We start from the raw sequence: 27,056 nt of genomic DNA on the forward strand, positions 1-27,056 counted from the left end.
TAACTGGGATGACTGGTAATTTATCAACTCTGTCATATCTTTTTCTTTATGGAAAACTATACTGTGCAGACTGAGGAAAAGCTAGCCTTAAACGAGCTAAATCCTCTAAAGATGGAGATCTGTATCCAGCACGGATTCCTATCAAAACTTACAGTTCGCCTTTTTTTTACGCGTTGAGTTTTCAGACGATTTGATGCATAACTTCCGGGACCGGATCGTCTTATTTTGAAGGTAAAATCCGTGCGCGTCCGGTCTGGCTCTCTGCGTCTGGCTTAACGCAGCTCTCCCTCTCCCCGGTGCGCCTCAACTCCAGTACCTGACACCGCACAGCGCGTCCACAGGCTAAGGGGACGCAGGCGCACAGGGGGGACAGCTGGTTCCTTTTTAACTTTACTTTCTCCATTTATTAAAACTTGCGCGTCACACACCTCCGCCGTTTTCTCACCTTCCTTTCCCCCCCATCCTCCCCACTGGAGGACTGAGTTAGTTTGGATATCGGCAGGGGGGGAGGAGGCAGAGGACCAGCGGGGCTGCTCTCAGATGGAGCACCGGGGCTCCTGGAGCTGCGGGCGCACGGCGGACCCGGAGTGAGTGACGCTGGTGGATGGACGCTGCTCCCCGGTAAGAACAGCGGGCAAAGTTTTTTTTTCGCTTTTTGCTGCTATATTGTACTTTTTTCCCCCTTCGCTGCGTTGTCCCGGGCTCTGCGCTGGGCGAAAGCCCGTGGCACAAAAGAAAGGAAAAATGTCCAGATATTGTGATGTCGCTCTTTGTCAATGGCGGGTTGTCTTTTGCAAAGAAAAAAAAGGTAAAGAATAAAATATTGTGAATAATGTGGTGAGGAGCAGTCATAAAGTGTGTGTGGCTCTATAAACCGAGTTAGTGACCTTATCGTGCTCAGGCCTTTGTAATTTGTTGCATCATTCTGTAACGGAAATATTTGTTTTTATTAGATTCTGCAGTTTATTATCGGATTAATTAGACTGCTGCTTGTTTGCTGTCACAGCAATGCTGGGAAACGCTGTGGCATCGTTAATGTCGTGGTGGCCTTCACGAGGATTTAAATTCCTGCATTGAATGAAAAGAAATGTTATATTTAGAGATGTACAGAGATCAGCTGTTTGTCGTGCTCTCGTCAAGCACGATACACACTCCTGGTAAAGATTTTTTCTTTTCTTTTCAATTTACGCAGACGTAATGAGTCCGCCGTAAAGGCTGTGTATAAAACCGAGTTAATGGGTTTCAGAGGTCTTAAAGAGCTGTGAATATATTTGGTTCTAGTCACTGATTGAGATTCGCAAGGATTCACACATGGCTTTGGCTGTCAGCAAGGGAGGCTCATAATGAGTTTTTAAAATGTTTTGAAAGCACTAATCAGCAGGTTTTCAACTGTGCAGGAGAATTGCTTTCTATTTCTTTCGTTCTTTTTTTCAGAGGTTAATTGATGTCCGCCCAACAGCTAGTGAGTCACAACAAAATGCCATAAAGTGCCCGGACTCCTTAAACTGTCTATGTGCCCATAATGAATACACAGGAAATAATGACAGTGACAGATTCAATCTCATTATTTTCATCCGAAGCACACACACAGATTCACTGCTCTCCAAGCTTTGAACTTGCAAGCCATCTCTCCCGTTGTCCTGCCACACTGTAGGCACAATATATATTCCTGCACGGACTCACGGTTGGCTCAGACTTCTGTTGTTCTGATTCTTCTTCACACTGTCCAAGTAACTCTGCTCCGGCCCCAACTTAGGGACTGTTAAAATGGATTTGCCAGAATCTCTGGGGATCAATAAGCAATAGAACGAGCTCGCTGTGGACCAGTGGGCAGCGTTTGCTGTGTAGTCATGACAATGTGTACTGTATCACATGCTCCAGCTCCCATCTTCGCCTGCCAATGCTGCCCAGCGTGGTGGCCGGTAAAGCTGAAAAATATCATGAAATTTTACAAAATAAATACATATGTTTCAAGCCAAAACAACCAAATTGGCTCTTGCCATCGTATTTAAACTGAGATCATCATTCAGTCTGGCATTTCTGACACGATATTCCAGCGCGCTGACAAATTTAAGGCAGCACGCAGGCAGCTGTAGCTCGACCAAGTCCCTGCATTTCATCAGATTGTATCCCAAATTATAGCTCAAGGAAATATAACTCATGGAGTTAATTAACGGTAATCATCATAAGTTGAAAATTTATTGTAAATGACAAAAAGAAACGAAAGCACCGACAGCATCAGTACTCTGTACCACACTTTATGACAATAAGAAATAGCCGTCTAAGCTACTTCATCTCGGCATGCCCAGATTGTTTAAAGCCAGTCTGGATTAAAAGCATCAGTAGTAATGGCCTGTTGTCATCACCGAATGGTACAGCTGTAGGATTATTATGAAGAGGTCTAAGTGCTTCCTGTTGTCGACGCTGACCCTGTTTGCACCTCTGCTCATGTCTATTAGTTCACTCTGTTTAGATTTGTGTAGATTTATGTTTCCTGCACAGGATTGCTGGCTGCGATTCTTCTGGTGAAGGTGTGTTGTTTCACAGAGAAACAGAGAAAGATTTTTTTCCCCTGCTTTCTTGCTCAGCTCATGGACAGGGTCGCAGGCGTGACAGTCCACACGATTTCCGTTTGTTTTGGGAGCTGCAAGGCAAAACAGCAGAAACAAACACGCTGTACACACACATCCATCCCGACACTGTAATTCTTTCCATTTTCAATTTAAAGCAATTTTATGGTGCTAGATTTCCCAGAATCAACTTGTTATTTCGCAGCTATTGTAATCTGCATGAATGAACAGATTTCTGTGTAAAAACAAACTTTCCTGTATGGAATACAAGCTTTACCATAAAATACTGTTAAATGTATTTTTGCCCTTACAATAAATCTGCTGCATGTCCTTAACCACGAACCTTAAATTAAGCTTCTTTAAAAAAAAAAAAAAAAAACCAATAACAAGATGTTAGCTTTAATGTATTTTCACTACTTTTTGTACCTTATAGCATAGGAATGCTGCTATATTGAGCATATCGAGTATTTTCTCAGCCATCCAGCAGATGTAGGCTGGGAGGATGTGATTAATCTCTACAGTAGATTCAGTCAATGTGCCCATTGCTAACCAAACCGTAACGCTGTTCTTCCCCACACAAACAAACCACATCCACAACACAAAATAACCTCCCCAAAAATGCTTTGTAATAAAAAAACACACTGTTAAGTGAATGCTTTAAAATTAATAGTCTGTATTCTGAGAAATCTTTGCACTCATTAATGCAAAAATCCCAGCATGCCTGTGCCTACGTTGCTGTATAGGATTCCTGGATTTTTGCAGGAATTTGTCGCAGGGTGTGTTCCCGGGTCCTGAACAGTTTGCCCGTGCCCCTGCGCCCTGTTTCAGGTTCGGGCTGTTCACAGCACGGCCATGACGGGCATCCAGGAGCCAGACCTGCGTGAGCAGCACAGAGGACCGACGCAGGAGGAGGAGGACGAGGAGGAGGAGGGGGAGAAGGTGCGCGTGTCAGTTGAGGGAGATGAAAGGGAACGGAAAGGGGAGGACGAGGAGGAGAAGGAAGAGCTGCCCTACCCTGCTCTAGCACCAGTGGTTCTTTTGGCTCTGACCCAAACCAGCCCACCGCGGTCCTGGTGCCTTCGAGCTGTCTGCCACCCATATCCTTCGCTGCAGCCGGTGCACCTGAAGCGCCGCGAGCGCACGCGCCTGTGTGCAAGCAGGTTGTGTTTATAATATGACACAGAGATTGTCTGTTTGTGTTTCAGCTCTGTGCTTCCTCAGAGCCATTGTACAGGCTCCTAGATGTTTACTTTATGTTTAAACACAGGGGACAGGGGGAGAAGGTCAGTATTGTGCGTACGTGTGTGTGTGTGTGTGTGTGTGTGTGTTTGCGCATATGTGTGTGTGTACGCAGGTATTTCCTTGGACAAATTAGTTGTAGGGAAAGATGGCCAACATTTTTTCCTGATTTGAGGTTTCCATAGTGACAGCCCTAATGAATCTCCAGGGTTACAGTCGCCTGTCAGTTGCATTGTTACTGGCCTCCATTTATACAGCAGCAGGAGTCACAAATAGTGAAGACTCACGTCACCTCCCAAAGCTTCCACTGCTTTTGTCTTCATCGTCTCACCTCCCATTCCCCTCCCTGTCTCTCACTCTGAGCCTCAACCTCTACCCAGCTCTGCTGTGAAGGTGTGAGTGTGAATAGGTGTGTGGTTATCAGTGCTGTAGTGTGTGTGAGCAGCTATGAATACTCTGAAGCATGCATAAACGTCAGCAACACCTCAGGGATTTGTTGAGGCTCTCCAAATTGAATATTTTCCACAGCTTATGACTCCTTGTGTGCTTGCCTATCTGTGTGTATGTGAGCGTGTGTATATGTGCGTGTAGTGTATGTGTGTGTGTGCGTTCTACTTTTTGTGCGCCCGTGTGTCGTTATGCACTTGTCAGGACACGTCTGTGGGCATTTGCCACTGTCAGCACTCTGTGTACTCCATAAAATATAAATACATAATTGCTGAATAAATAAAATGCACACCAAGAAGAAAAGAAGAAAAAGAAAAAACTACAAATGCCATGAAGCTCTGTTACCTGCTGGGCTGTTACTAACTTACTGGGCATGCTTAAAAACCACACATTCATCATCATCACACACACACAGGCTTTCCAGCGTGCATGCACACACACGCACACACAAGTGTGTAAATGCCCTCACACAAACGAGGGAATCTCCCATGGTGAGGCTCTTTAGAGGAATCACCTGGTTGCTTAGTAACAGCGTAGCTCTGCCCTGACGGCCTTTTTACTTCCGCTTGCTGTATTTGTTTTCATGCGAGTTTGCGTTTCTGTCTGCTTCTGCGAGTCCATCGAGCTGCTGGAAAATGTCCTGCTTTGTTTTATGCCGCACGTATTTCGTTGCATTTCACTTACAGTGTGTGTGTGTGTGTGTGTGTGTGTGTGTGTGTGTGTTACTGTGAATGATCTGCGGGAGAAGTAATGTGGGTGGACGTTGTTCGTCAGGGACATTAATGTGAGCGCACTGGGAGGGGGGAGTGGCGGGGAGCAGTCCCCAAGAGCCTAAAGTCCCATTTTTCCTGAAGTGACCCCTCCTTCCTCTCTGGCTTCTTCTTTTTTTTTCACTCAGTAACTACATATTACAAATTAATTTCCTTTCTCCTTCCTTCCACTTCCTCCCTCTTTGTGAAAGCAGGCATGCTCCTTTGTACCGTGTTTACGACACACTGTACATCTCTCCCCCCAATTATTAGGAACAAAAAGGAGACTGGCTTTTCCCGTTACATAACATTATCTTGCAGCCTTTCCAAGCTCCAGTGAATTCTATTGGATTTTATTCCTGTTTCAATGGGAGGGGATGGGAGTTATTTTATGTGTGGAGCAAGGTGCCTACTTTGTCAAGTGCTGAGCTTTCAATGTGACAGTTATCCCACTCTTTCAGTGTAACATGTGACACAGACAGAAACATGCACACGCATATGTGGACGCATGGGGGTAAGCACGCACGCACGCACACACACACACACACAAATGACATAACTTATTCAGCAGTGTATGAAACATTCAGAGCATTTCCTTTTGTTTAAAGAGGAGAAAAGCTGATTTCATCACTCCTGTGCAAGTATCTTCCCTTCTTCCCTTCTCTTATTGTGCTCTTTTCATCCCTTTCTGCTTGGCATTGATCCCATGCTCCCTGTTTATCCCTCCTGTTTTCCTCTTCTTAAACAGCTTCTTAATTGGGTTGAAGTGTGTGTGTGTGTGTGTGTGTGTGTGTGTGTGTGTGCGTGCGTCTGTAAGGAGGTGATAGGGAGACATCGATGGATAGCATGAGAACCTACTCAAAGTAGGGTGAACTGTCAGAATCATTTCAGCCAATTAACATGATTCCAGCATCTGTTTCCATGGTTACAAGCTGTCATCCTCATAAGGGGTGGAGCCAGTGGACTTGACAACTTGACTAACTTGGCCCACCTTCTTTCAGGCTCTATCTCTCCCTCTCTGTTGCTCAAACACACACACACACACACACACACACATTGCACATGACAGACTCTGAGCTTAACTAGGTTATGTTTAATCAAGTCTGTGTGTATGGATTCCAAAGTGACAGTGTGAGGCCAAGCAGCAAAGAGCATGAGAAAAATAGTGAGCAGGTTGCTCATGCAAACGCAGTAGTTCATATTTGAGTCGTCCCATTCAGTGCATTTCCTTTGGTTTCATTCATCCATTTTAAGTAATTTGCAAATTATAAATCATTTAACGCTAGATGAAGAATGAAGCTATACCCCAGAAATACACACTCATTGGGAATAGGCATACTCAGCTAGTACCAGGCTGGGCCCCCTTTTCCATACAAAACTGCCTTAACTCTTCATGGCACAGATTCAACAAGGTGTTGGAAACACTTCTCAGACATTCTGGTTTATATTGACATGAAAGCATCTCAGGCTTGCTGCAGTGGTGGACTCGGTCAGCAACAATACTCATGTGGATTGTGGTGTTTAACGATGCTCAGTACGTACTAAAGGGCCCAAAGACTGCCAGAGTGCACCTAACGAAGTGGTCAGTGTACACTGTGTACAAAGCTGAAGCTGCAGTAATGGTCCAGCCAAAAATCCTAAAGGAGTAAACCCATTGTTTAATGATGCTCATGGGTTCTAGACTCTAGACGTCACTACCTGGAAATATTTCTTTACTAAGCATTAAAAATGATCATTTTATCCATGATTGAATTCATTTTTTGAATAACTTTTGAGTCCTTAAAAACAGGGGACTGTGTATAAATATGTCAGTCTTTGACAGTGGGGGCAGTGCTTCTTTTTCAGCCTTTCAAAATAAAAGTCAGTTTAGACTTGGAGCTCATTTTTATCATTTAATTCTAAATGGAGGATTTTCATAAACAACTAAAATGACAAAAATTGTGGCTGTGTTTCAAAATAGTAATTTCCTGCAGCTTTCAAACTGACATGTGAGCTGGTGAAGACTTTAGTGAGGAAACATGTCAAGCCAAGATCAATCAGCTGTGTAAACAGAGGATCACAAGTTAACACACAGAGGTATTACATACTTACTGTGGCTGAGTGTAACTTTACATTCAGATGTAGAGTTTACACGAGGGGGTATAGATGACAGGAGCAGTATGGACCTGTGCTGGGTACAGTGTATTTATTCTGATAGATGATCTTAAACCAGTTTAAGTCCTTGATAAGAGCACAGCAGTGATACCCATTCAGCCTAGAAGTAACATGAATGTCTGTCAGATTTTATGGCGGCTCAAACAGATGCTCTTTAAGGGTGCGTTTGCCATCATTCAACATTAAAGTAGACTGACAGGAGGGAAGGGAGCATGGGCAGGCAGTGCTGTTTTCTGCTGGAATCAAACCTGGACTTCATGGCTCATGAGACTCGGGCAGTAAATCCAAGACCAACTGTGGATGATGCTTTTAACTTAATGAACATTTCACATGAAAATGTTGCCGCATGCTGGTCTTAGCATGTTTATCTCAGCCAAGGGTGGCAGATGATGCCAGAAAGATCACGGTGATGTGATCTGATTTGATTTGTAATGTCTGCCTGACCTTTATTACCTGTGAGCAGAGGGTGTTTGAGTGGGGGAGAGGGGAAGAAGGACGGGAGAACAGGTGGAGCAAAGGGGTATCCGCGGGTGGCCATGTTAAGGCCCGATAGGGGGCTACACACATGCTCATAGATCCCGAGTCACATCCAGTAGCTCCTGTTTTTCTACAGTAACTTTTCTCTGGAGCTGGTTTTCCTACACCTTTCCCACAGTAACGATCTCCTGACCTTTATCAACAGTTAAAAGAACAACTTGAGCAGCTTTCCCAGATTTATTCAATCAGTTTACGGTTACGTAAGTAGAAGCTACTTTTGACTGCCCGCTTTTCACGAGGGGGTTGCCACAGCGGGCAGCTCTGCATGTTTGCTTTGGCAGGTAGGTACATGTGTAAACCACTGCAGTAGGAAGCTTTTCAGAGGAAAAGCTTCATAAAAAAACTGTCCCACACATGAGCAGCCATGGTGTATTCTCCATGGCAGTCATGTCTGTCAGAGCAAATACTAATGAAGCTTATGCGGGAGTTCAATAAGGAACATCTGTATTCACTCATTTGTCTGCGTTCCCGTGTGCTTGACTGCTAGCTTATCCATTACATCACTTCCACTTTCCCACACTGCAAAACTCAATGCCGACATCATTGTTTCTTTAAACCAATCAGCCTCCACACTGCTATCTTTAAATCGTGCTGCTAATCTTTCATTGTCCAGTCAACGCAAGTCACCTCCTAGCATTTTCCGCCTCAAGCGAGTCACTCCATCCACCTTCTAGACTCTCGGGGGGTCCTGCCCTAATTCCTATGAGCTCTGGGATTTCATTCTGTTGTGTTTATCTATTGGAGTCTAATTCCCAAAAAGTATAATTGAATCCTGTATATCAATAAATCAATTCCGTCTAATGATCTCTTCTTATTGAAATACCGCTGTACTATTTTACGTTTGACAATTTGCAACAAAAAACAAAAATTATTGCCATGATGGTTTTCTGATTTCAGGCTGCTCTTCTTTGGAACCAGCTCCCAGTTTGGATTTGGGGAACAGACACCCTCTCTGCTTTAAAGATTAGGCTTAAAACTTCCTTTTGTGATAAATTTTATACATATGGCTCGATCAGGTGATCCTGAATCTTCCCTTAGTTACTCTCTCTCACTTTTTCTCACTTTTAATCTCTGGTTCTCTTCCACAGCATGTCTTGTCTCCATCCCCTCACCCCAACCATCCCTCCCTGAGCCTGGTTTTTCTGGAGGTTTCTTCCTGTTAAAAAGGAGTTTTTCCTTCCCACAGTCGCCAAGTGCTTGCTCAAAGAGGGTGGTTTCATTGCTGGCGTTTTCTCTGTGTTATTGTGGGGTCTTTACCTTTGTCTGGCTCTGCAGCTGTACAAGAGGGAGGAAGAGTGTGAAAATGAGAGGATAAGAGGCAATTAGGATGAGAAGACAAAGAAGGGGTCCACACCACATTTGCACTACTTAAGAGCTTGAACAGTCAGGGTCTTAGCTGCTCTCATCCCTTTGTTCACCTGATGTAAGCATATTCCTGACCTCATCATCCATCATTCTTGCCCCCTTTTACCCCCTCACTGTATATACTTTATACACATTTCCTACTCTTCCTGCCTTTGCTCAGCCTTTTCACAATGTTAATTATTACTTTTTTTTACTTGCGGTTTATCTGTTGGCTGAGACTCGGGCTTCTGTCAGAGACGAGAACTCTACCCAAGGGCAGTCATATGTGGAGATGGTAGAAGCAGACGGGGGAGGGCGCCGAGCAGAGGCGCTCCACACGGAGCGGGGAGTGCGTGTGCACAGGAGTGGATGGGAGAGGCAAAAAAAGATATGCAAGAAGTGATAGGAAATGAAGATGGGAAATTATGCTGCACTATATAAAGGACGAGGGAGACACAGAGAGCAGGAGGAGCAAAGCGAAAGAGAAAAATAATTGGGCCAAAGAGAGGAGGCACAAAAAAAGGTTGTAGAGGAAAATGAGAGATGATAAAGGGAAAGGTTGAGTGTGAGAGGAGATAAAGGAAAAGCATTGGAGGGAGAGCGAAACAGGGGAAAGGACGTTCCCTCCGTGTTTCATCGCTGATACTGAACGATGTGCCAACTGTGAAAATACTCCCTACTCATCCATCGCTCACACTTTTGACCCTGCCGGGTTCCTATAGTTTAACTATGGTGTGTGTGTGTGTGTTTCACAGACACACAGGGGGATATTTAAGCTGCTGTAACTTATACAGATGAAACAGCATTAAAACGGCTCTCTTAAGCTTTTTGGGAGTGAAGGAAGCTTCAGCAGGAAGACCTTGTTTTCTGTTGCGTGTGTGTGTGTGTGTGTGTGTGTGTGTGTGTGTGTGTGTGTGTGTGAGTGTGAGAAAGAGAGAGTTTGTGTGTGCGTATTAATTGTGTTGTGATCCAGTCCAGACAGGATGCAAGCGGATTGTGAAACTCAGAAGTCAGTTCCTACGGTGAGATGGGGGTTCCCATGGCAACCACAGCAAAGGGAGGACACTGGATTACCCTCTCTCTCTCTCTCCATCCCTCTCCCTCTTTTCCTCGTTCTCTCTCTCTCTCTCTCTGTCTCAAGGGTGATAAAGGATTGTACTCTCATTAATTTTTCCGCCCTCTCGAGAGCAAAGTGTCCGGGAAGAGGGGACTCTGTGTGCGCGCGCACATGTGTCTGTGTGTACGGGTCCATGTGCATGCTCCAGGCTTTGTTATGTATGCGTCCTTGGCTCTTGAATACAGTCCTGTCATCCATTCAGCAGTTTTCACATTAGTGCTCAAAAGTGTGTGCAAGTGTGTGTGTGTGAGAGAGAGTGTGTGAGAGAGAGAGTGTGTGCGTCCGTGTTTGTACAAATTCAAATTCAATCTTTCTTTTAACTTTCTACTTCAGACTATTCTCCCTTTGAAATCCCTCTCTGTTTTTTTTCCTCTCCCCACGTCTGATTCATGCTCCTTCTTCCAGTTTGACAGCTAGCAAGCAGCGCAGATGCTCAAACACACGCCATAAGCAAGTTTGCTCTTAAACTGACTCCACATGTCTTACTGACTGTGTCGTGGTAGCTGTCTGCCTCTTGTAGTTGTGAATATTAAATGTGTCAAAATGCCTCGTCAGAAGTTGTTGCTCGTAAATGAAGGTTGACGCCTTTAAGCTTATTATCGCAAGTTTCCACTAAGTTGTTTTTTAGGTTAGTACATTCAGTTCCCCGCTTGTAAATGTGATTTTTAAGCTGCGAGGCACATATTTCATGCTCGTCTTAGCCTCAGACGGGTATTTTGTAAGTTCAGCCTGGTAATGTTTGGGGCGCTACAAGACAGACGTGGCTGGACCTTTAACTTTGACGAGTCACAGTTTCTTCGCTGTTGCTATGGACGTTGCCATTGCCAGATATTCATGGGTGACAGACAGGGGGAAGGAAAACATGAATAAATGAGTGCAGAACGATAATGAATGCAGAGGAATGGATATAGGGCATGAGGGGTCACTGAATGGTTTGATGAGTATGAAAATGTTGTGAATTATCATATTATGTGACAGTGACACTCAGCTTAGGGCCCACCATGGAGTGCTGTGTGCAAAGCAAACATCGCAAGAGAAGTATTATTTAATGCAGGTGAGGTGAATTCCACGTGTCCTTGTAAGCGTATGGCAAAGTCGTTTTGCAAAAGTGGACATGGGAGATTTTGCCTCTCTGCTGTCAGAATCAAAAAAACCAATGAGCTAATGTGTTTGGAAGAATGCTGCGTGACACTCAGGGAAAGTTTCTGAGGTTTCGGATTTAGTTTGATGTTTGGCGGCACTGAAGCTCTTCAGGGAGCTTGTGATGTTCCAGCAATTTACAAGCACACCGTATGTTGTTTTTAGTTTACGTTGTCACTCATCTGCAATTCCGTCAATCACACTTCAACACTTGGTCAACTCCATAAACTCAGGAAGCAGAAACTCCTCCTTTGGTGTTTGAAAGCTTGGGTTTAAGTTTACTGCTCACCAATATCATGACAAATGCTTTTTTGATACATGGGAATCAGTTACAGCTGCAGTGAGCAGAAATCGAGAAAGTAGCTGCACTTCTGCAGCGCTTCCATAGATGCTAAAAAAAATGTAGCTTCTGAGTTTGAACAGTGAAGCTAAAGTGGACGTGCTAAAAATCTGTAGTCTTTTTAATGGCCAGTAGGGTAGTAACTCCTTTGGTTGCAAAAATCATCTGTCTTCTGTCTATTTGATGTCTTCATGTGTTCATAGGTTTCAGTTCCTCTGATGGTGTAGTAGTAAATAACGTTGGTTGGCAGGTCAAAGAACGCAGGCTCAGTTCTAGCTGGAGAAATAAGTCCCATTTGGGCTTTTGTCAAGTCTGATGTAAAACTTTGCCAGCTGATGTGGTGGTGGGGGCACCTGTAGCAGTTAACGCATCCATCTTATATGTGAAAGATCATGGGTTGGGTTCCAGGAGGAGACACAAGTTGTGCCACCAAGAGTAAGAAGCGTGCATGCTCCTGGTGCCTGCTCCAGTCCCGGATAAATGGGAGGGTTGTGTCAGGAAAGGCATCCGGTGTAAAACCTGTGCTAAATCAAACATGTGGATCCATGTGGCGACAGCTTGGGGAATAGGGAAGCAATAATGAAAGCCCCTTTTATATTGTCAAAGGAGTTTGCAAAGAAAAGCGTCTGGACTTCTTTTATATTAAATGAAAGTCCATTTTGTAATTACGATTTTGTGTTTTATTTGCCTCGTAAGTCAGATGTCACTGTTGAGCGTGGTCCACTTGTGAAGTCAGAGGAGAAAGAAAAAAAACAGGATTTATTTTGAGTTTTGGAACGGTAGAGCCATTCATGCGTCAGTGCTCGATTCTTGTACATGACGCTGCAGTGCATTCATGGATAGAGCCCGACCGTGCGTACGGTTAATTTAGCGAGTGACAAGGACACAACAATGGCTGTACAGTTAAAGTTGTACAGTTTTGCTACCGCACTGCTGCCATGTTGGATTGTGAAGTCAGGGTTAGTGTGGCTGCCCTGACTTTTAAAGTTGGAAGTCCAACTTGAGCTGAGATTTGCAACTGGCAACTCAGAAATTCCAACTTCCGATTTGAAATGGAACGCAGCACGTCCTCATTGTTAGTCCATAAGCATGCAGTTTCACACTTAGTGGGTGAGCAGGTGACCATATGCCATATTGCCGGAGAGCAGTAGGCCCAGGTTTGAGTCCGACCCGCGGCCCTTTGCTGCATTTCTTCCCCTCTCTCTCTCTCACTGCTTTCCTGTCTATCTACACTGTCTCTATCCAATAAAGGCTGAAAGGCCAAAAAGCTGTTTGAGCACTTCCTTCTTTGTGGCAAGCCCCTCCCACCCAACGTATGTTTCTAATGTACTTAAAGTCAAGGCTGACTTTTGGCTCCAGGTGAGACTCCTAGCACACTCTTGTTCTTCCTACATGCACCTTACTTCTAATATATTATTTTATACTCTTTTTACTACTCACAGAAATTGGACTGAAGAGATAAATGATTGCCGAAAGTCTTCCACCACAGCCTAGATTAAGACTGAAAGCAGAGTCCAGAAAGGACACAGGAGTGTAGTTCCCTCTTACGCAGCTTGAATGATAAACTGAAACGTTATCGTGGATTGTGTTGTCATATTGCCAACGCCAGCTTTAAATGAGACTAGCAGGCAGTAATGTACTTATCTCCTATGCTCCTGTGATTGGCTGAGACTGCCATCAGTCACCCTAAAGCAGGGACCTTAAACTCGTTTGGACCAGACCAGTAAATTCTCTCTTTTATATCAATGTAGAGGCATTTAACTGCACACTTAATCCCTGAGAAATCTTATTATGAGGAGAAGAAGTGCAAATTTCGACAGTCCGTCTCAGTTTTTCTACATTATCAATGTGGAAATAGACAAAAGAAGGTGAAAAACAGGAACTTTAGTATCATTTAATTGTTTATTACTTTACCTTGGTGTAGTATGAATGGCAATGAGAGAGGTCTTTATCAACAGGAAAAGTTCAGCATCTATGATGGAGCCTTTTAGTGGACTAGAATGGAGTCTTCGCCAGGCCAGTTCTGGTCCTTGGACCTTATGTTTGACACCTCTGCCCTAAAGTTTACAAGCACAGCTTCATTAAATGTGTTCATTTTGTTGCTTTAATCAGTGTTCAGACTCTCTGTCGATGTGTTGATCCTTAACCGTGCCTCACGTGGTTCGAGCGTGTGAGCATTTTGGCCATCCTGCTCAACTGCGTGACCCTGGGGATGTTCCAGCCTTGTGGCCACACCCCCTATTTTCTGCAGGTAAAGCACACTCACACACACATAATCTGAAATTGCAGACTAATTATATTCCACTGTCACACTTCATTATCAAGGGTCTGAAAAGTTTTTCCAATAACATTTTTCTTCCCCTTCGCTTAATCAGTTAATCCTCTGGGTCTCCGTGTGTGTGTTTGCGTGCAGGCTTTGGATGATGGCATCTTTGTGTTTTTTGCCGGCGAAATGGTTGTGAAGATGGTGGCTCTCGGGGTCATAGGTCAGAGCGGTTACCTAGGCGACACATGGAACAGATTGGACTTCTTCATTGTTATAGTGGGGTGAGTGCTTGACAGATGCGCACGCAGCTGACGCGCACTCACACGCAGGCGCGCCTGACATTAAATATGAGCCAAGAGTGTGTGTGCATGTGTGTGTGCATGTGTGTGTGTGTATATGTGTGTTTTGTGTAAAGCTTAGACACTTGTTTAATGCCAGTTAAATGTCAAGCGTGTGTGCGCGCGTGCTTAGACGTATCAGTGGAAGTGTGTGTGTGTGATAGCTCCACAGAATGACAATCGTATCATTCGGTCATGAGAGACACAGACCTCGGTGATTGGTAGTTAAAAGCCTCTGTATCCCGGAGTTCTGCTGGAGTCCCTGTAGGCGTTCAGGGTCTGCCAAGGTCAGGCTGATCAGGATGCTGGTGACACAGCGGTGGCTTTCCCTCTGCGCAGAATGCTGGAGTACTCGCTGGACGGACACAACGTCAGCTTATCAGCTATCCGGACTGTTCGAGTTCTCCGCCCACTGCGAGCCATCAACAGAGTTCCCAGTGAGTCTTTCTCCTTTTATTTTTTTGTCTTACCCCCCTCCCCTCCAGCATGCAGCTCACACAGAAACTGGGTTACTTTATTGTCTTTCATGGCTTTGACTGTACGTCCGCACAATGGGCTGAAACTGTGAGGCTGATTTAAAGTGCTGACTCAACCTTTGAAAGTGTGCCCGCATACAAGCTGGGTGAACAGTGCAGGAGAACAGTCGGGACAGCAGGACAGTGTAGCAGGTTAAAAATCTTAAAAGAGACCAGAGGGGAAACAACTAGGAGTCTTTTTTCCTGAGAGTGCAATTCAGCTGATCGAAGCCTCGAAACAAGAAGTAGAGAAAGCTGCTGTGCAGGCCCGGGAGAGCATCACCAGAAAGCCTTTGGCGATATGAGCTGGGTGTAGACTCCAGAAAGCAGTCACAGTTAAATCTGATGACTTTGTAGTTTACGAAAACATGTCCAGTCAACTTCCTGCTCCCCTTTAATTGGAGCAGAAAGGGCCGTGATTCCTGCGCTGCTCATCCGATGTGGAAACACCTTAGCTGAGAGTCAGCAACATCATTAGTCACAGCCGGGACGATGAAGAACGTGTCACCGTCCTTGCACGCTCCGACTAGATTGTAAATCCCACTTCATTTCTTTAACTTCTCGAGCTACGCACCTGCTAACAGCTGCAGCTCGCCCTGTGATGGATGCACGTGTAAATAAATCAGGACATTGTGAACAAAGTCACGCGAATCATTGTGATGCTTGTGTTGTTCTTGATAGCTCACCGCACAAGTTGGCCAGCCAACTTTATGTCTTTTTTTTTTTCCTTTTACTACACTCGGTGACCTTGCTGCAGCTCTCATCGAGTTCTTGTAAAATCTGAGAGTGGTTTTGAAGTAGGAACAAGTAGAAAAGAAGGAAGGAGGAAGATTTTGTATGTGCTCTCTTTAGGAGAGTAGAGTAGGAGCCAATTATCAGTGTTTGGACTCCAATTATTTGCCATTCAGCTAATTGCACCGCCTGCGTTTTGTGCAGAATACATAAAGAGTCCTGTCTGGCCAGCATTTACTGTGACTGACATTTTGCTAAAGTTTGCATTGACTTATTGCTGATCTTTGCTTGTCTGACTGTCTACCCTTCTGTGTTTGTGCTGTGTGTGCGTGCACGGATAGGTATGCGCATCCTCGTGACCCTCCTGCTGGACACACTTCCCATGCTGGGAAACGTGTTGGCGCTCTGCTTCTTTGTCTTCTTCATCTTCGGCATCGTTGGCGTACAGCTGTGGGCGGGGCTACTGAGGAACCGCTGTTTCATGGGAGAGGATGTCAAGATGTGAGTTGCTATAGTGACCGGCCGATGTCACAGCACGAGTTGCGCCAGCTTTATTGCTCCAACCTGTCAAAAGTTTGCTCACAACCGATCAGCTTCTCTCTCTCCTTACTCGGGGATCGATATCACAGATGGGCTGATCTTGTTTGTTCTCTAATCAGCTCCGTCACGGAGGTGCTACGTGCTTCCCGTTGGACACTTTGAGCATCAGGGATCACAAATCAAGGGATTTGGAAGGCTAAATAAATTTAGGGAGCTGTTATTCAGTGGCTGCCTCTGAGTGGCTGTTTCCACAGTAAAACCATCTGAGTTTGCTGTCACTCCGGTTCTCCCCCACACAATCCCTCATGTCACGCTCGATCACGGTCTAACTGATGATGTTACCGTCACTCCCACTCCCGCTTCCCGCTCACATGTTCACAAACATGACCACATATTATCACACAACATCAGATAACGTCTGTTTCGCCTTCTTAGATAGCAACTTGGACAACAATCAGTGATGGCGCTGTGCTGACGCATTGTTGTTGTGCCAAACATTCACTCATTTGATAATGAATTTGTGGTTCTTGCCAATAACTAACTTTATTTATACGACAGCTTTACAAAGGAATCTGTGGTGATGCTGGAGAAGCAAAGACTGAAATTAATCTCTAGCAGCAGCAGCTTCGACCAAAAGTGCTCAGTGTCCTTATCTTATAACTTTGCCCCGTACAGTATTGTGCAGGAATCTTGAACCACCTCTCTTTATAGTTTGCTTCCAAGGAGCCAGACTTTCTTGTAATTTTTTAAAAGTGGTCTATGAATGAATGCTCTATGAATCATACAAGCGAACTCAAGGGATGAATCAGTGTTTTGCGTACACGCAGCAGACAACTTATCAAAGACCCAATTTTAAAATGTATCTTTACACACTTTGTTACTAGCAGCCTGTCACAAAAACGATTATTTATTCCTATTTCTTTTGTAGAGTCTATGTAAAATGCCAAAGATAACACAGCTTGTAAAGCATGCAATAGTATTTTTGAACCACCAAGATCCCAAAGAGCTGTTAGCTGAAAACTTGGCATATCTCGTCGTGGTGTGCAGTGTGTCCTTAAAAAATTGAGGAAACTGCACAAGTGGAGCACCAAAGAAGCAATGACATGCCTGTAGCAGACAAGCGGTATCTAAAAGTCATGTGTTTAAGATATGCTAAAAAAATCCAAAGTCCACAGGACCTAAGAAATGCATCTGGACCTTCAGCTGATCCATCTACTGCTAACTAAAGAAATGGTCTCAGGTAGAAGGTGGATGTCAGATCGGGAGCAAGAGGTATTTGGTCATTTTTGGTTGAAGTCATCAATATGTATGAAAAAGGTCAAGATAAAGGTGCAACAGTAAGTGTCTACATGCATGACAATGATCCCAAACACACTGCTAATAAAAGCATACCTGGATAGAAAAGCACATAATGAAAGGTCAGTCATGGATTGGCCTCCCCAGTGCTCATATTTCCTATTCTCCTAGCAAAAAATCATTAAATGAAGAGTTATTTAAGAGTTGTGCACAGTAACGTACAACATCTGTATGAGTATAGTCAATATGCAGGAGTTAGTTTTAGCAGGAGCCCACTGGGACTGAGCACCTGGTTTCTAAATTATAGTGGTGGGATGTAAGCTTTATAAGATAATATATCCTAGTGCGTCCTCTTTAAATTCATTATGGATACACTGAAGTTCAGAGAATCTGAAACAGTTGGAGTTACCAGGGTCACTACTTGGTGACTTGTCGTGGGTCGGGTGAATTAACTTGAAGAAAAAATATGAACTCACAGGTCAGAAAAGGCAGCAAAGCAGAGGGAGTTAAATATACACTTTATTAAAACTGAATAACAATGATAACAAACACAATAAAACCACAGTTCAGGGAACAAACAAGCCCCCGTTTTACCTTTTTAGGGGTATTTTTCTCCTTCAGTTACATTTATATAACATATCCATCGAACTGGAGGTAAAAAACATAAACCAAGCCGCCCAGACATGATCCACTGGCTTGAGTTCTCTGGTTCTGAAGCTTCTAGTTGAACATTTTATGGTAGATCTGATGGAGGACTGGACATTAGAACAAATGCAAATTAAAAGCACTTACTACTTTTTTCTTCCTGAAGGCTACTGACCGCTATCAGCCTCATCTCCTCTGCATATCAGTTCTTAGAATCTGCCTGGAAGCTATAAAATCTGAGTCATGCTGAAAAAACACACGTAGAAACTCCGGCTGCTGTTCTTTGACTTTATTAAACAGCTGTGGCATCACCCAGCAGCGGGATAGAGGCCCTCCAAATTGCGAGCAATTTACGCAGGTGGCACAGCAGCGTAACTTCATTAATTATTTGCATCTTCTGGTGTGTCATTGTGATCTTACATCGCCTTATTAACCTAAATGCTTTTCTGCTCAGCAGCTGCGCAGATTCGCAGCTTCCACAGTGAAATGATTGGGAGCAAAGCGTTCGTGCTCAGGATGGATCTGGCACCTTCAGAGCTGTCAGGGATACATTTTTATTTCTTTTTTTTTTACTGAGAGTTTTGCTGCTTAATGTAAGGACATTACTGCCAGCGTGGAACTTATCTGGGCGCTCATGGAGAGGATAAACAAGGCAAAACACTGCCTCATTATGAAAACACAATACACATTTTATCACAACTTTAACTGAGCCACTGCAAATATTAATATTTCCCAGATCTGCAAATAGTTATCAGCATAATCATACGAAGAAATGGAATAAAATAACTCCTCAGCTGCAAAGTATTTGGGTAAAGGGGCTAAACCTGGGGTGTTTTATTTTTTCTTTGGGAGTCATCAGTGCTTCCTGGAGCTGATTTTTTTTAAAACATTAAATTTTTTGAAATGTTATATCATCCAATCTTAAGCTTATATCATAAGTTCAAGAAAGCTCGCAGCTCCAAAGTAAAGACCAAAAATGTGAATGCTCTGGCTTCTCTCTGGAGGAATCTGGACGTTCAGAGGGTTAAGATTTAATTCTGACACTGTAATTTTTACCAGTAGAGTCGAGTGAATGGATAATAGTTTGTTGTGCAAGATTTTACAAAATGACATTTGCAAAATGATTTCCAGCCGTTTCACTTAATTTGCAACATAATGCGCACAGTTCAGCTGGAATTGCTTTCTGCTGCAGAAACAGCTCCTTTCCTTACCGTCTGCAGTAGTTGTTAAAGTTGTTAACCGACTCTAGCTTAGCCCACAAGTAGCCCACTGCACAGTATCCGGTACCATTTTAGCAAAACGAACCCGTCTCCAGTTTCATTTTTGCTGTAAAGATTTGGATTTTTTCTGCTTCATAAACAACAAAATGACCTTTCCTAATAAGAAGTGAGGCAGCAGCGCTCCCCCGTGACCCTCCTCTACACCACACATGATTGATTGCTTATCTCTCCAATGCACCCTCGCTGGTTTTTTTTGCGTTTTCCCTTCATCTGTGTTTCCCTCTCTGTTTCCTCATTTCCTCCTTTAGCACCTCTGTGTGTTTCACACCTTCTTTCATTTCTTTCCCCCAAGAAAACAGACCTTTGAAGGAAACAGTAGGTCAATAAAATGATTTATCTTTTTGAAAACCATTCGAATCCAACCCAGCAACTCAGCGTTTGTGTTTGAGGTCCGCTCCGTGTTACTCGTGCTTGATGCTGGCTTACTCGTGAGATCTGTGCAGCCGGGGCCAAATATAACTTCCTTTCTGCCATTGTTCAGAATGAACTTCATACAATTTAAAAAACACAACACGCACACATGTACACACACATCCATGAGCCATAATGGGAGACATTTTTCTTCTTGCAGTCTTGTTGTCATAAATACCCACTCTCACATTACACTCATCACTCTGCAGCTGAAGTAGTTACCAAGAAATGCACTGTTTACTTCGGTTTAAGTATCATTTGATAAAAACAGTTTAATCATTTTTGAAAAGATGATTTTGAAAGAAATGGTATGTTATTTGTTTGTTGGCAGTAAAGAAAACAATCAACATTTTTTGTTGCCCTCTTATATTCGCATATGCTTACACGAAGTGACATCTAACATCTGTTCACTCATGAAACTTCTTCTTCTTCAGGAAATATAACATTTCCTTCCTGAATGGTTACTATCGGCCCGACGGCACAGACGACCATCCCTTCATCTGCTCCATGGAAAGAGAAAACGGGATGCTCCGGTGCTCTGACGTGCCTCGTCGCAGAGTAGGCAGGACTTCCTGCTTGCTGGATGCTGGGGAGGCCCTACCAGAGATGGGGCTTAGAGTAGATGAGCCCGGGTCTTGTGTGAACTGGTATCAGTATTACAATGAGTGTCGTGCTGGGGAATTGAACCCACACAAAGGAGCTATTAACTTTGATAACATTGGATATGCGTGGATTGCCATTTTTCAGGTAAATGTCTGCAGGATTAATCGCAGGAATCTGATTGGCTACCATGAGGTGCACACTACATATCGCTGTTGTTGACTGTGTGCATGTTTTCATTCAGGTAATTACTCTTGAGGGTTGGGTAGACATCATGTACTATGTCATGGACGCACATTCTTTCTACAACTTCATCTACTTCATTTTCCTCATTATAGTGAGTACATGCTTATAGCACAAATGCCCACACACGCATCCATTTATATCAAAAATTATACTTATTGTATGTGATGTGTGTTGTCCTCTCTAGGTGGGCTCCTTCTTCATGATCAACCTGTGCCTGGTCGTAATAGCAACGCAGTTTTCTGAAACGAAACAGAGAGAACACGCCTTAATGAAATCAGAGCAGCGCGCACGCCAGCTCCATCAGTCGGCCTCCACGCTGGCCAGCGATAGCCAACCAGGGAGCTGCTACGAGGAGATCATCCGTTACCTGGCGCACCTGGGCCGTAAGGCGTGGCGACGGCTCTCCCGCTGCTACGCTCAGACGCGCGCGCGCTTTCGCTGCTCGTGCGCGTGCCGCAGAGAGCAAGGTGGCGGATCTGCCAGGGGCGGCGGGGCCGGGGAGATGAACGGTCTCGCCCACCGGCACTCAGGCCACGCCCCTAATGACTTGTCACACCTTCATCAGCTTTATCATCATCATCACCAAAACCATCAGCCTCAGAGTGACCCCGCCGTCAGTAATGGAGGCAATGGCTTTAATTATCCCTTCATAGCTCCCCTCTTCAGTCACCTGGATGCAAAGGACCAGGACCAAAAGAGGCTGGTTGCTACGGAGACCGGCAACAGACTGCCGCAGCTGGTGCTGGAGCACGGTGAGGATGAAGGGATGTGCGTGAATGTTTGAAAGTGTGTGAATCACAGTGTGACTATTACAAGTGTGGAAGCAGCGAGTTTGATCCCGTGTCCAGGATTAAAGGCTTTAAAATTCCCACAGACTGTATGTAAAAGATGGACATAGCCACCATGACGTCACTCATGGATAGCAGCTGTTAAACCTTTTAGCTGGGCATTTTAGACTCCAGTGACAAAGTCCTGGAGACCGGTGAGTGACCATCATTGGTTCAAAGTAATCGCAAGGAGGTTTTCAGTCAGGCACCAAAAACCTCTTTGCAATTAATTACTAGCAGGTTGCTGCTATCACCAGTAGTTTCCATGGAAATGATGGAATGCCAAGACACTAGCCAAAGATCATTCCATGATCATTGGCTAGTGTCTTGGTGAAGGATTTCTTACTTCATCCCATTTTTTTAACCCTAATGAAAGACTTTAATTTACAAAATGTCATCATGAGTTATTAAATAAGACTTGAAACTATCGACTGAGCCCATAATCTAATCAGGACAGGGATCATCACAAGCCAAGGGCAGTTTTCCAATAGAGTTCCTTATGCCATGTACATCTTTTTGCAACCATAACGCAGGTTTAAGACACCTCCACATTGGCTTCAGTTTTCAAACCTGGAAACTACAATACGTCCATCTTTTAATACAGTCTATGATTACTCCTCTGTTTTGCTGTTGTTCGTTTGAATAATCTTTGTTTTTGTTTAATTTGAGAAATAATCTCTGGCAGTCCTTTTCCGCCCAAATTAACCAAGAATATATATCTTCCCACTTGCCCTCAGCTGTATTTCAAATGCAGATCACTTCAGATTTATTTAGTGAAACTTTGATATACTAATCTGCGCGACATTCACCACCTTTAACACTGCGCAGGCACATTTAATTTTCTTTTCGGAGCTCAAAGCAGTATGATAAAAGAAGCAGAGTCACTGTCTGTTACACTCTGAGCACATTTTTATGCACTGAAAAGGCGAGCAGAATTCAATAACGCTGTGTGTCCCTTATACAAGACGACCCTCAGGGGTTTTACAATTCGAACTCTTGTGGCTACGCTGAACATGTAACGTATGCAAGTTCATGCAGCAGCGCCACGCTTCCACTATAATCAATAAGGCTGGCAGATCAGCTGCGTAAATGTGTAAATGCTGTGGAGAGCCACTCTGCAAACAGAAAAAAGACCAGCCTCCTCTTTTCTTTCTTGTTCTTTTGCAGAGTGTTGGATCATAAAGTGTTCATATATATTTTTATATATGAATGCTTTTTATTTTGCCAGTACCAGCTGGCAGTTTCATAGCAACTTTAAACCTTACGTCATCCACTGCAGTCTGTAGTCTTTCCCATGTCGCACAAACTTAGCGAGAAATGTGAAGTTTCAGAGCGCTGTGCAGATACGACACAATCCCGAAACAAAACTCCCCGTCTGGTTTCACCTGTGACTCACACAGCACTGCAGGAGCTAAAAGATAAGCTTGTGTTTACCGTAGCCTGAGCATTATCCATGTAATGATATGATGTACGTGATAAAAGGAGGACTATATGTTTACAGTGGTTTTAAAATGCCATGAACAATCATGCTGTTAAAAAACATCAAGCAAATGCCGTCATTCCCTTACAACAGCAAAGCTTTGAGCAAAAACGTGAAAAACTGGAAGATCATTCAGATGATCTGTTGTACTATTCAAGCCTAAAGGTTGAAGTGTCTCCAGACAATTGATCCAAAACATTTCTCACCGGTCTAACCTTTTTATCTACATCTTCTCCTTTGTGCAGCCTTGCTGCTTGATTCCCTGAAATCTCTGTGGAGAGATGGGATGCAAATATTCAGGAAGATGACTTGTAGCAGAATACTGAAGATCTTTTAACAAGATTCTTTGCCTTATATGGGATAACCTGAAAACCTTTGAAACTATGCATATTTATTTTCCCACATCGACACATCGAGTGTTGCTGAAAGCAGTATAAAAATACAGAACTGTGCAAAAGTCTTGACCCGTCCCTCGTTTCTTTAGAGTTTGCTTCTGAGGAGTTTGACTTGTAATTGTGGTGTTGAACAATCGTTCTCCGGGCTCTCTGAAGATCTTTCAAAGTTTTTATTCGGACTTTTTGAAAAACTCGTTTCAGATCAGTTCTAGTACCTCAGGGATAAAAACACCTAACTCAAGAGATGGACCAGTGTCGGATCTGTGCATTTCAGACAACTTAGCAAAGAGCCATTTTTAAACTATATCTTTAGGCACTTTAGTTAAAGCTATGAGAAATGCCAAAGATAACACAGTTGGACAGTCATAAAATAATATTTGTGCTCCAACAAGGTGATTCCCCAGGAGCCATTAGTCAAAAACTTGGCATATCCCTGCATGGTGTGCAGTGTATCCTTTAAAAATGTCTGGAAACGGGTCAAGTGCAGGACAAAAGAAGAAATGGCAGGCATAAAATCTGTCTACAGCGGATGAACAGTGTCTGAAAGTTGTGTCCTTAAGAAATGGGGGGAAAAAATCCAACAAAGACCAGACACAGGACCTGCGAGATGTATCTGGGCCTTCAGCTGATCCATTTACTATTCACTGAACCCTCATCCGAAATGGTCTCAGTGGAAAGATGGCTGTCAAGAAGCCATTTCTAAGGAAGAGAAAGAGAGAAACAAGGCTGAAGTATGAAAATTACACAAGAACCGGACTGAAAAAAATATGGTTCAAATCATCGCCATGATCAGAGGAGGTCAGGAGACAGGTTTACCAGTGAAGGTCTACATGCACCATAATGATCCCAAACACACTGCCATTGCAGTAAAGTCATACCTGGATAGAAAAGCATGCAGTGTAACGCCATCAGTCATGGATTGGCCTCCCCGGAGCCTGGACCTCAGCATTTCTAAAGCAGTGTGGGATCATCTTGACAGAGAAGAGAACAGAAGGCAGCCAGCTTTAAATGTCCTTCAAGAAGCCTGGAGAAATATTCCTGAAGACTACTTAAAGAAAGACTCCATTTACATGTATATTTGCACATTTCGGCAACTCACTGCACCTATTTCCGATTTTCCAAGGAAAATAAAAAGAAATGAGGGGTGGCTCGAGACTTTTTCACATTAAAAACTCTGCCAGACAATGTTGAATTACACATACAATTTCTAAGATAAGAACTTAATTTAAAGGCATACTCCATAAAATTGCACTCTCACTAAACTCGAAGATTCACTTAGGAGAAACATAAAAATATACGGTCAACATCAAAGCAGCAGAGGCCAAGATATCCTGTCTTTTAATTCCCGGTATGAGTCATGTTCCAAAAACACATTGCGACATTCAGACTCCACAGCCCAGTTGGTAACGCAGCCTTTTCATTAAAATTTTGTTATCTCAAAGTCCAAGCTGAATTAATCCGGGTAATCCTGACATCATCAGGGGCTACTCCCCCCCTTCCACGGCTCCCTGCGTGTTTCACAGCACTTTAAGCATCTGTTTTCACATATCAGCGTTTAATACACTTCAGTGATGCAATAAATTCCGACTGTAGTTGGAGAACTTTGTAACAGAAGTCATTCAGCGTGGTGCTACGTGTGAGCCACCCACATCTCCTGATTAGTGTATTTCCTGTGTATGTAGTGAAGTCAGTCATTTTCAACAAGTCTGCCTTGAAGCCAGTTTTATCTATACACACACACACACACACACACACACCGTAGAACGACCAGATTGGATTTACTATATCAGTCTCCAGTGAAACATGAATTTGTTGTAATTGTGATGACAAGTGAACTGCTCGTGCTAGATTAGTGTTTGTTGTTATGTCATTGGAGCATTCCTCCCGAGTGGCTTACTAATGAATTCTGCTGAAATCTTACCCCCCCAAGCTTCCTCCACCCTCACAAAACGCACACACACACACACACACACACACACTTGCACATCCTTTCTTCTAATAAAAGAGCTCTCCGTCTGCACAAAGCAACCCCCCCCCCCACTAGCACAGTGGTTTCCATGTTATTGAATTTTTGTTTCCCAGAAATGAAAAGAAAGCCCTCTCCTTTGCTGAGCCGAGAATATATTAAATGACAGAGTGTCTGCATACAGAAGCGGCTTTTTACTACACCCTCGTGGATGCATGATTGATGTGGCCTCTCCTCTGATCTCTGTCTGTGCAGGAGGCTCTGCTGGGCATCCGGCGTTACTGTTGCCGGGCGAAGTCCCCGGAGAGTCCTCGGTATGCCCGTACTGCATCTACTACAACCAACTTAGTGACGGCGAAAATGTTAACGAGCAGCCTGAAGAGCAGCGGCACGGCCACGGCCACTCGTGTCACAGTAACAGCCCGTGTCACTGTAGCAGCTCGTGCCTCAGTGACGCGCAGCTGTCTGAGCCAAAGAAGAGGCTGTGGGAGCGCGGCTGGGCGAGGCTCAGAACTAAACTGGAACTTATTGTCGGCAGCAGATACTTCAACAGAGGAATCATGATTGCCATCCTTATTAATACTCTGTCGATGGGCATAGAGTACCACGAGCAGGTAAGTGTGTGCACGTGTGTGGGGTGCGCGCCTCTCGCAGATTGGCTGCAACTACAATTTGATTGAAAATTGATGCGCTAATCACCGTGTGCGGTGGAGTCAATAAACTTACCCTCCAATCAACACTTACAGCAGCGAGCATATGGGATCGCGGAGAGAGTGTGCGCATGTGTGAGTGTGAGAGACTGTGTGTGGGTGTGTGCAGGCATGTATCAGGAGATGGAGAAACTCATAAGACCTGAAGTGTTAATTAAAGCGTGACCCTGGGACAGGACGGGGTGGGGAGGGTGGGGAGGGGGGCAGAGCGAGGAGAAGCGAGTGGATAAGTGAGGTGGAGAGGGAGGACAGATCTGACATTGTGATTGGCTGAAAGGCAGCGGGAGATTGTGTTTGGCCCATTTCCTGAACAATATGACAAATCTGGATGGCTTTAACTTCCCCGATAGCTAAAATTTAAGGATGAGAGCTGCCCTATTTTACCTGTTTTATCCTTTTGGCCCATAATCAACAAAGAAGGAATACAAATGAATATAATAAGACGTGAATGCATCCATCTATTATCATCCAAAACTGTCACATATGCAAATAGCTTTACAGTTTAATTTTGCCAGTGTTTCCTCATTTCAATCAGGATGACCAGTGCTGTTTATTCTGAAAACCCCTCTGAGACTTTCTGGTCCCCCAGAGAGCAGCTGTGTGTCGTGCAGATGGCACTGAGCATGCTCAGAAAAGCAGTTTCTTGTGTGCACTCATTTGTTGGTTTAAGGAGCAGAGCAAAAGAAAGAAAAAACAGTGTCTATGTTCTCTGTAATTTCAAGAAATGTCACCAGCTTCCATGATTTATTTCTTTCATGTGTTTTTACTGTCGTAGTTATTGTACGACTGCAGCTCTGTGGCTCAGAGGTATAAACTATGTTAGACTTTATGCATACTTGTTATTAAGATTTGTGAATAACTTTAACATCTCCCATCTCCCACCCCATGCATGAGACTGTGACAGCACTGAGCAGCTCCTTCAGTGGGAGACTGCGGCACCCACGGTGTGGGACGGAGAGATTTCGCAGGTCTTTCCTCCCCACTGCTGTCAGACTCTACAATAAAGACTTTTGCAGCTGATCAAACACACAAACCCACACATGTGCAATAAGACTGCTATACGTGCAATTCTTCTTCTGACGAAGTTGTGTTTTTGTATTTTCCTACTCAGTTGTATATAGTATTTGTATTTCTATTTTATTCTATTGTATATATTATTCTATTCTATTTTA

General features: G+C 43.9%; 1 protein-coding gene and 1 long non-coding RNA gene across 4 annotated transcripts in view; one reads left to right on the forward strand and one right to left on the reverse strand.

Annotated features, from left to right (window-relative positions):
* Nucleotides 1–271: 271 nt before the first annotated feature.
* The window catches only part of LOC100704019 (voltage-dependent T-type calcium channel subunit alpha-1H), a 60,748-nt gene continuing 33,963 nt past the window's right edge, over nucleotides 272–27,056 (forward strand). Inside the window, exons 1-10 of one of the 2 annotated variants that reach the window (XM_013264567.3) lie at nucleotides 272–621; nucleotides 3,399–3,667; nucleotides 13,795–13,888; nucleotides 14,051–14,184; nucleotides 14,581–14,678; nucleotides 15,830–15,989; nucleotides 20,095–20,407; nucleotides 20,505–20,597; nucleotides 20,691–21,258; nucleotides 25,430–25,788. In XM_013264567.3, coding sequence (XP_013120021.1) covers nucleotides 3,423–3,667; nucleotides 13,795–13,888; nucleotides 14,051–14,184; nucleotides 14,581–14,678; nucleotides 15,830–15,989; nucleotides 20,095–20,407; nucleotides 20,505–20,597; nucleotides 20,691–21,258; nucleotides 25,430–25,788 — 2,064 coding nt within the window. In that variant the 5' untranslated portion in view covers nucleotides 272–621; nucleotides 3,399–3,422. The remainder of the gene's footprint in view (nucleotides 622–3,398; nucleotides 3,668–13,794; nucleotides 13,889–14,050; nucleotides 14,185–14,580; nucleotides 14,679–15,829; nucleotides 15,990–20,094; nucleotides 20,408–20,504; nucleotides 20,598–20,690; nucleotides 21,259–25,429; nucleotides 25,789–27,056) is intronic. The other variant, XM_005460748.4, reaches the window with a different exon arrangement.
* LOC112847126 (uncharacterized) lies at nucleotides 23,431–25,509 on the reverse strand. 2 transcript variants are annotated; one of them, XR_003220488.1, is made up of 4 exons: nucleotides 25,378–25,509; nucleotides 24,279–24,312; nucleotides 24,087–24,179; nucleotides 23,431–23,907 (listed from the first exon to the last, which is right to left on the reverse strand). It is a non-coding gene; the product is annotated as an uncharacterized LOC112847126 (long non-coding RNA). The 2 variants fall into 2 exon arrangements; XR_003220487.1 differs by having other exon boundaries at nucleotides 25,357–25,492.

The sequence above is a fragment of the Oreochromis niloticus genome, linkage group LG6, assembly GCF_001858045.2.
Source record: "Oreochromis niloticus isolate F11D_XX linkage group LG6, O_niloticus_UMD_NMBU, whole genome shotgun sequence".
NCBI classification, from domain to species: domain Eukaryota; kingdom Metazoa; phylum Chordata; class Actinopteri; order Cichliformes; family Cichlidae; genus Oreochromis; species Oreochromis niloticus.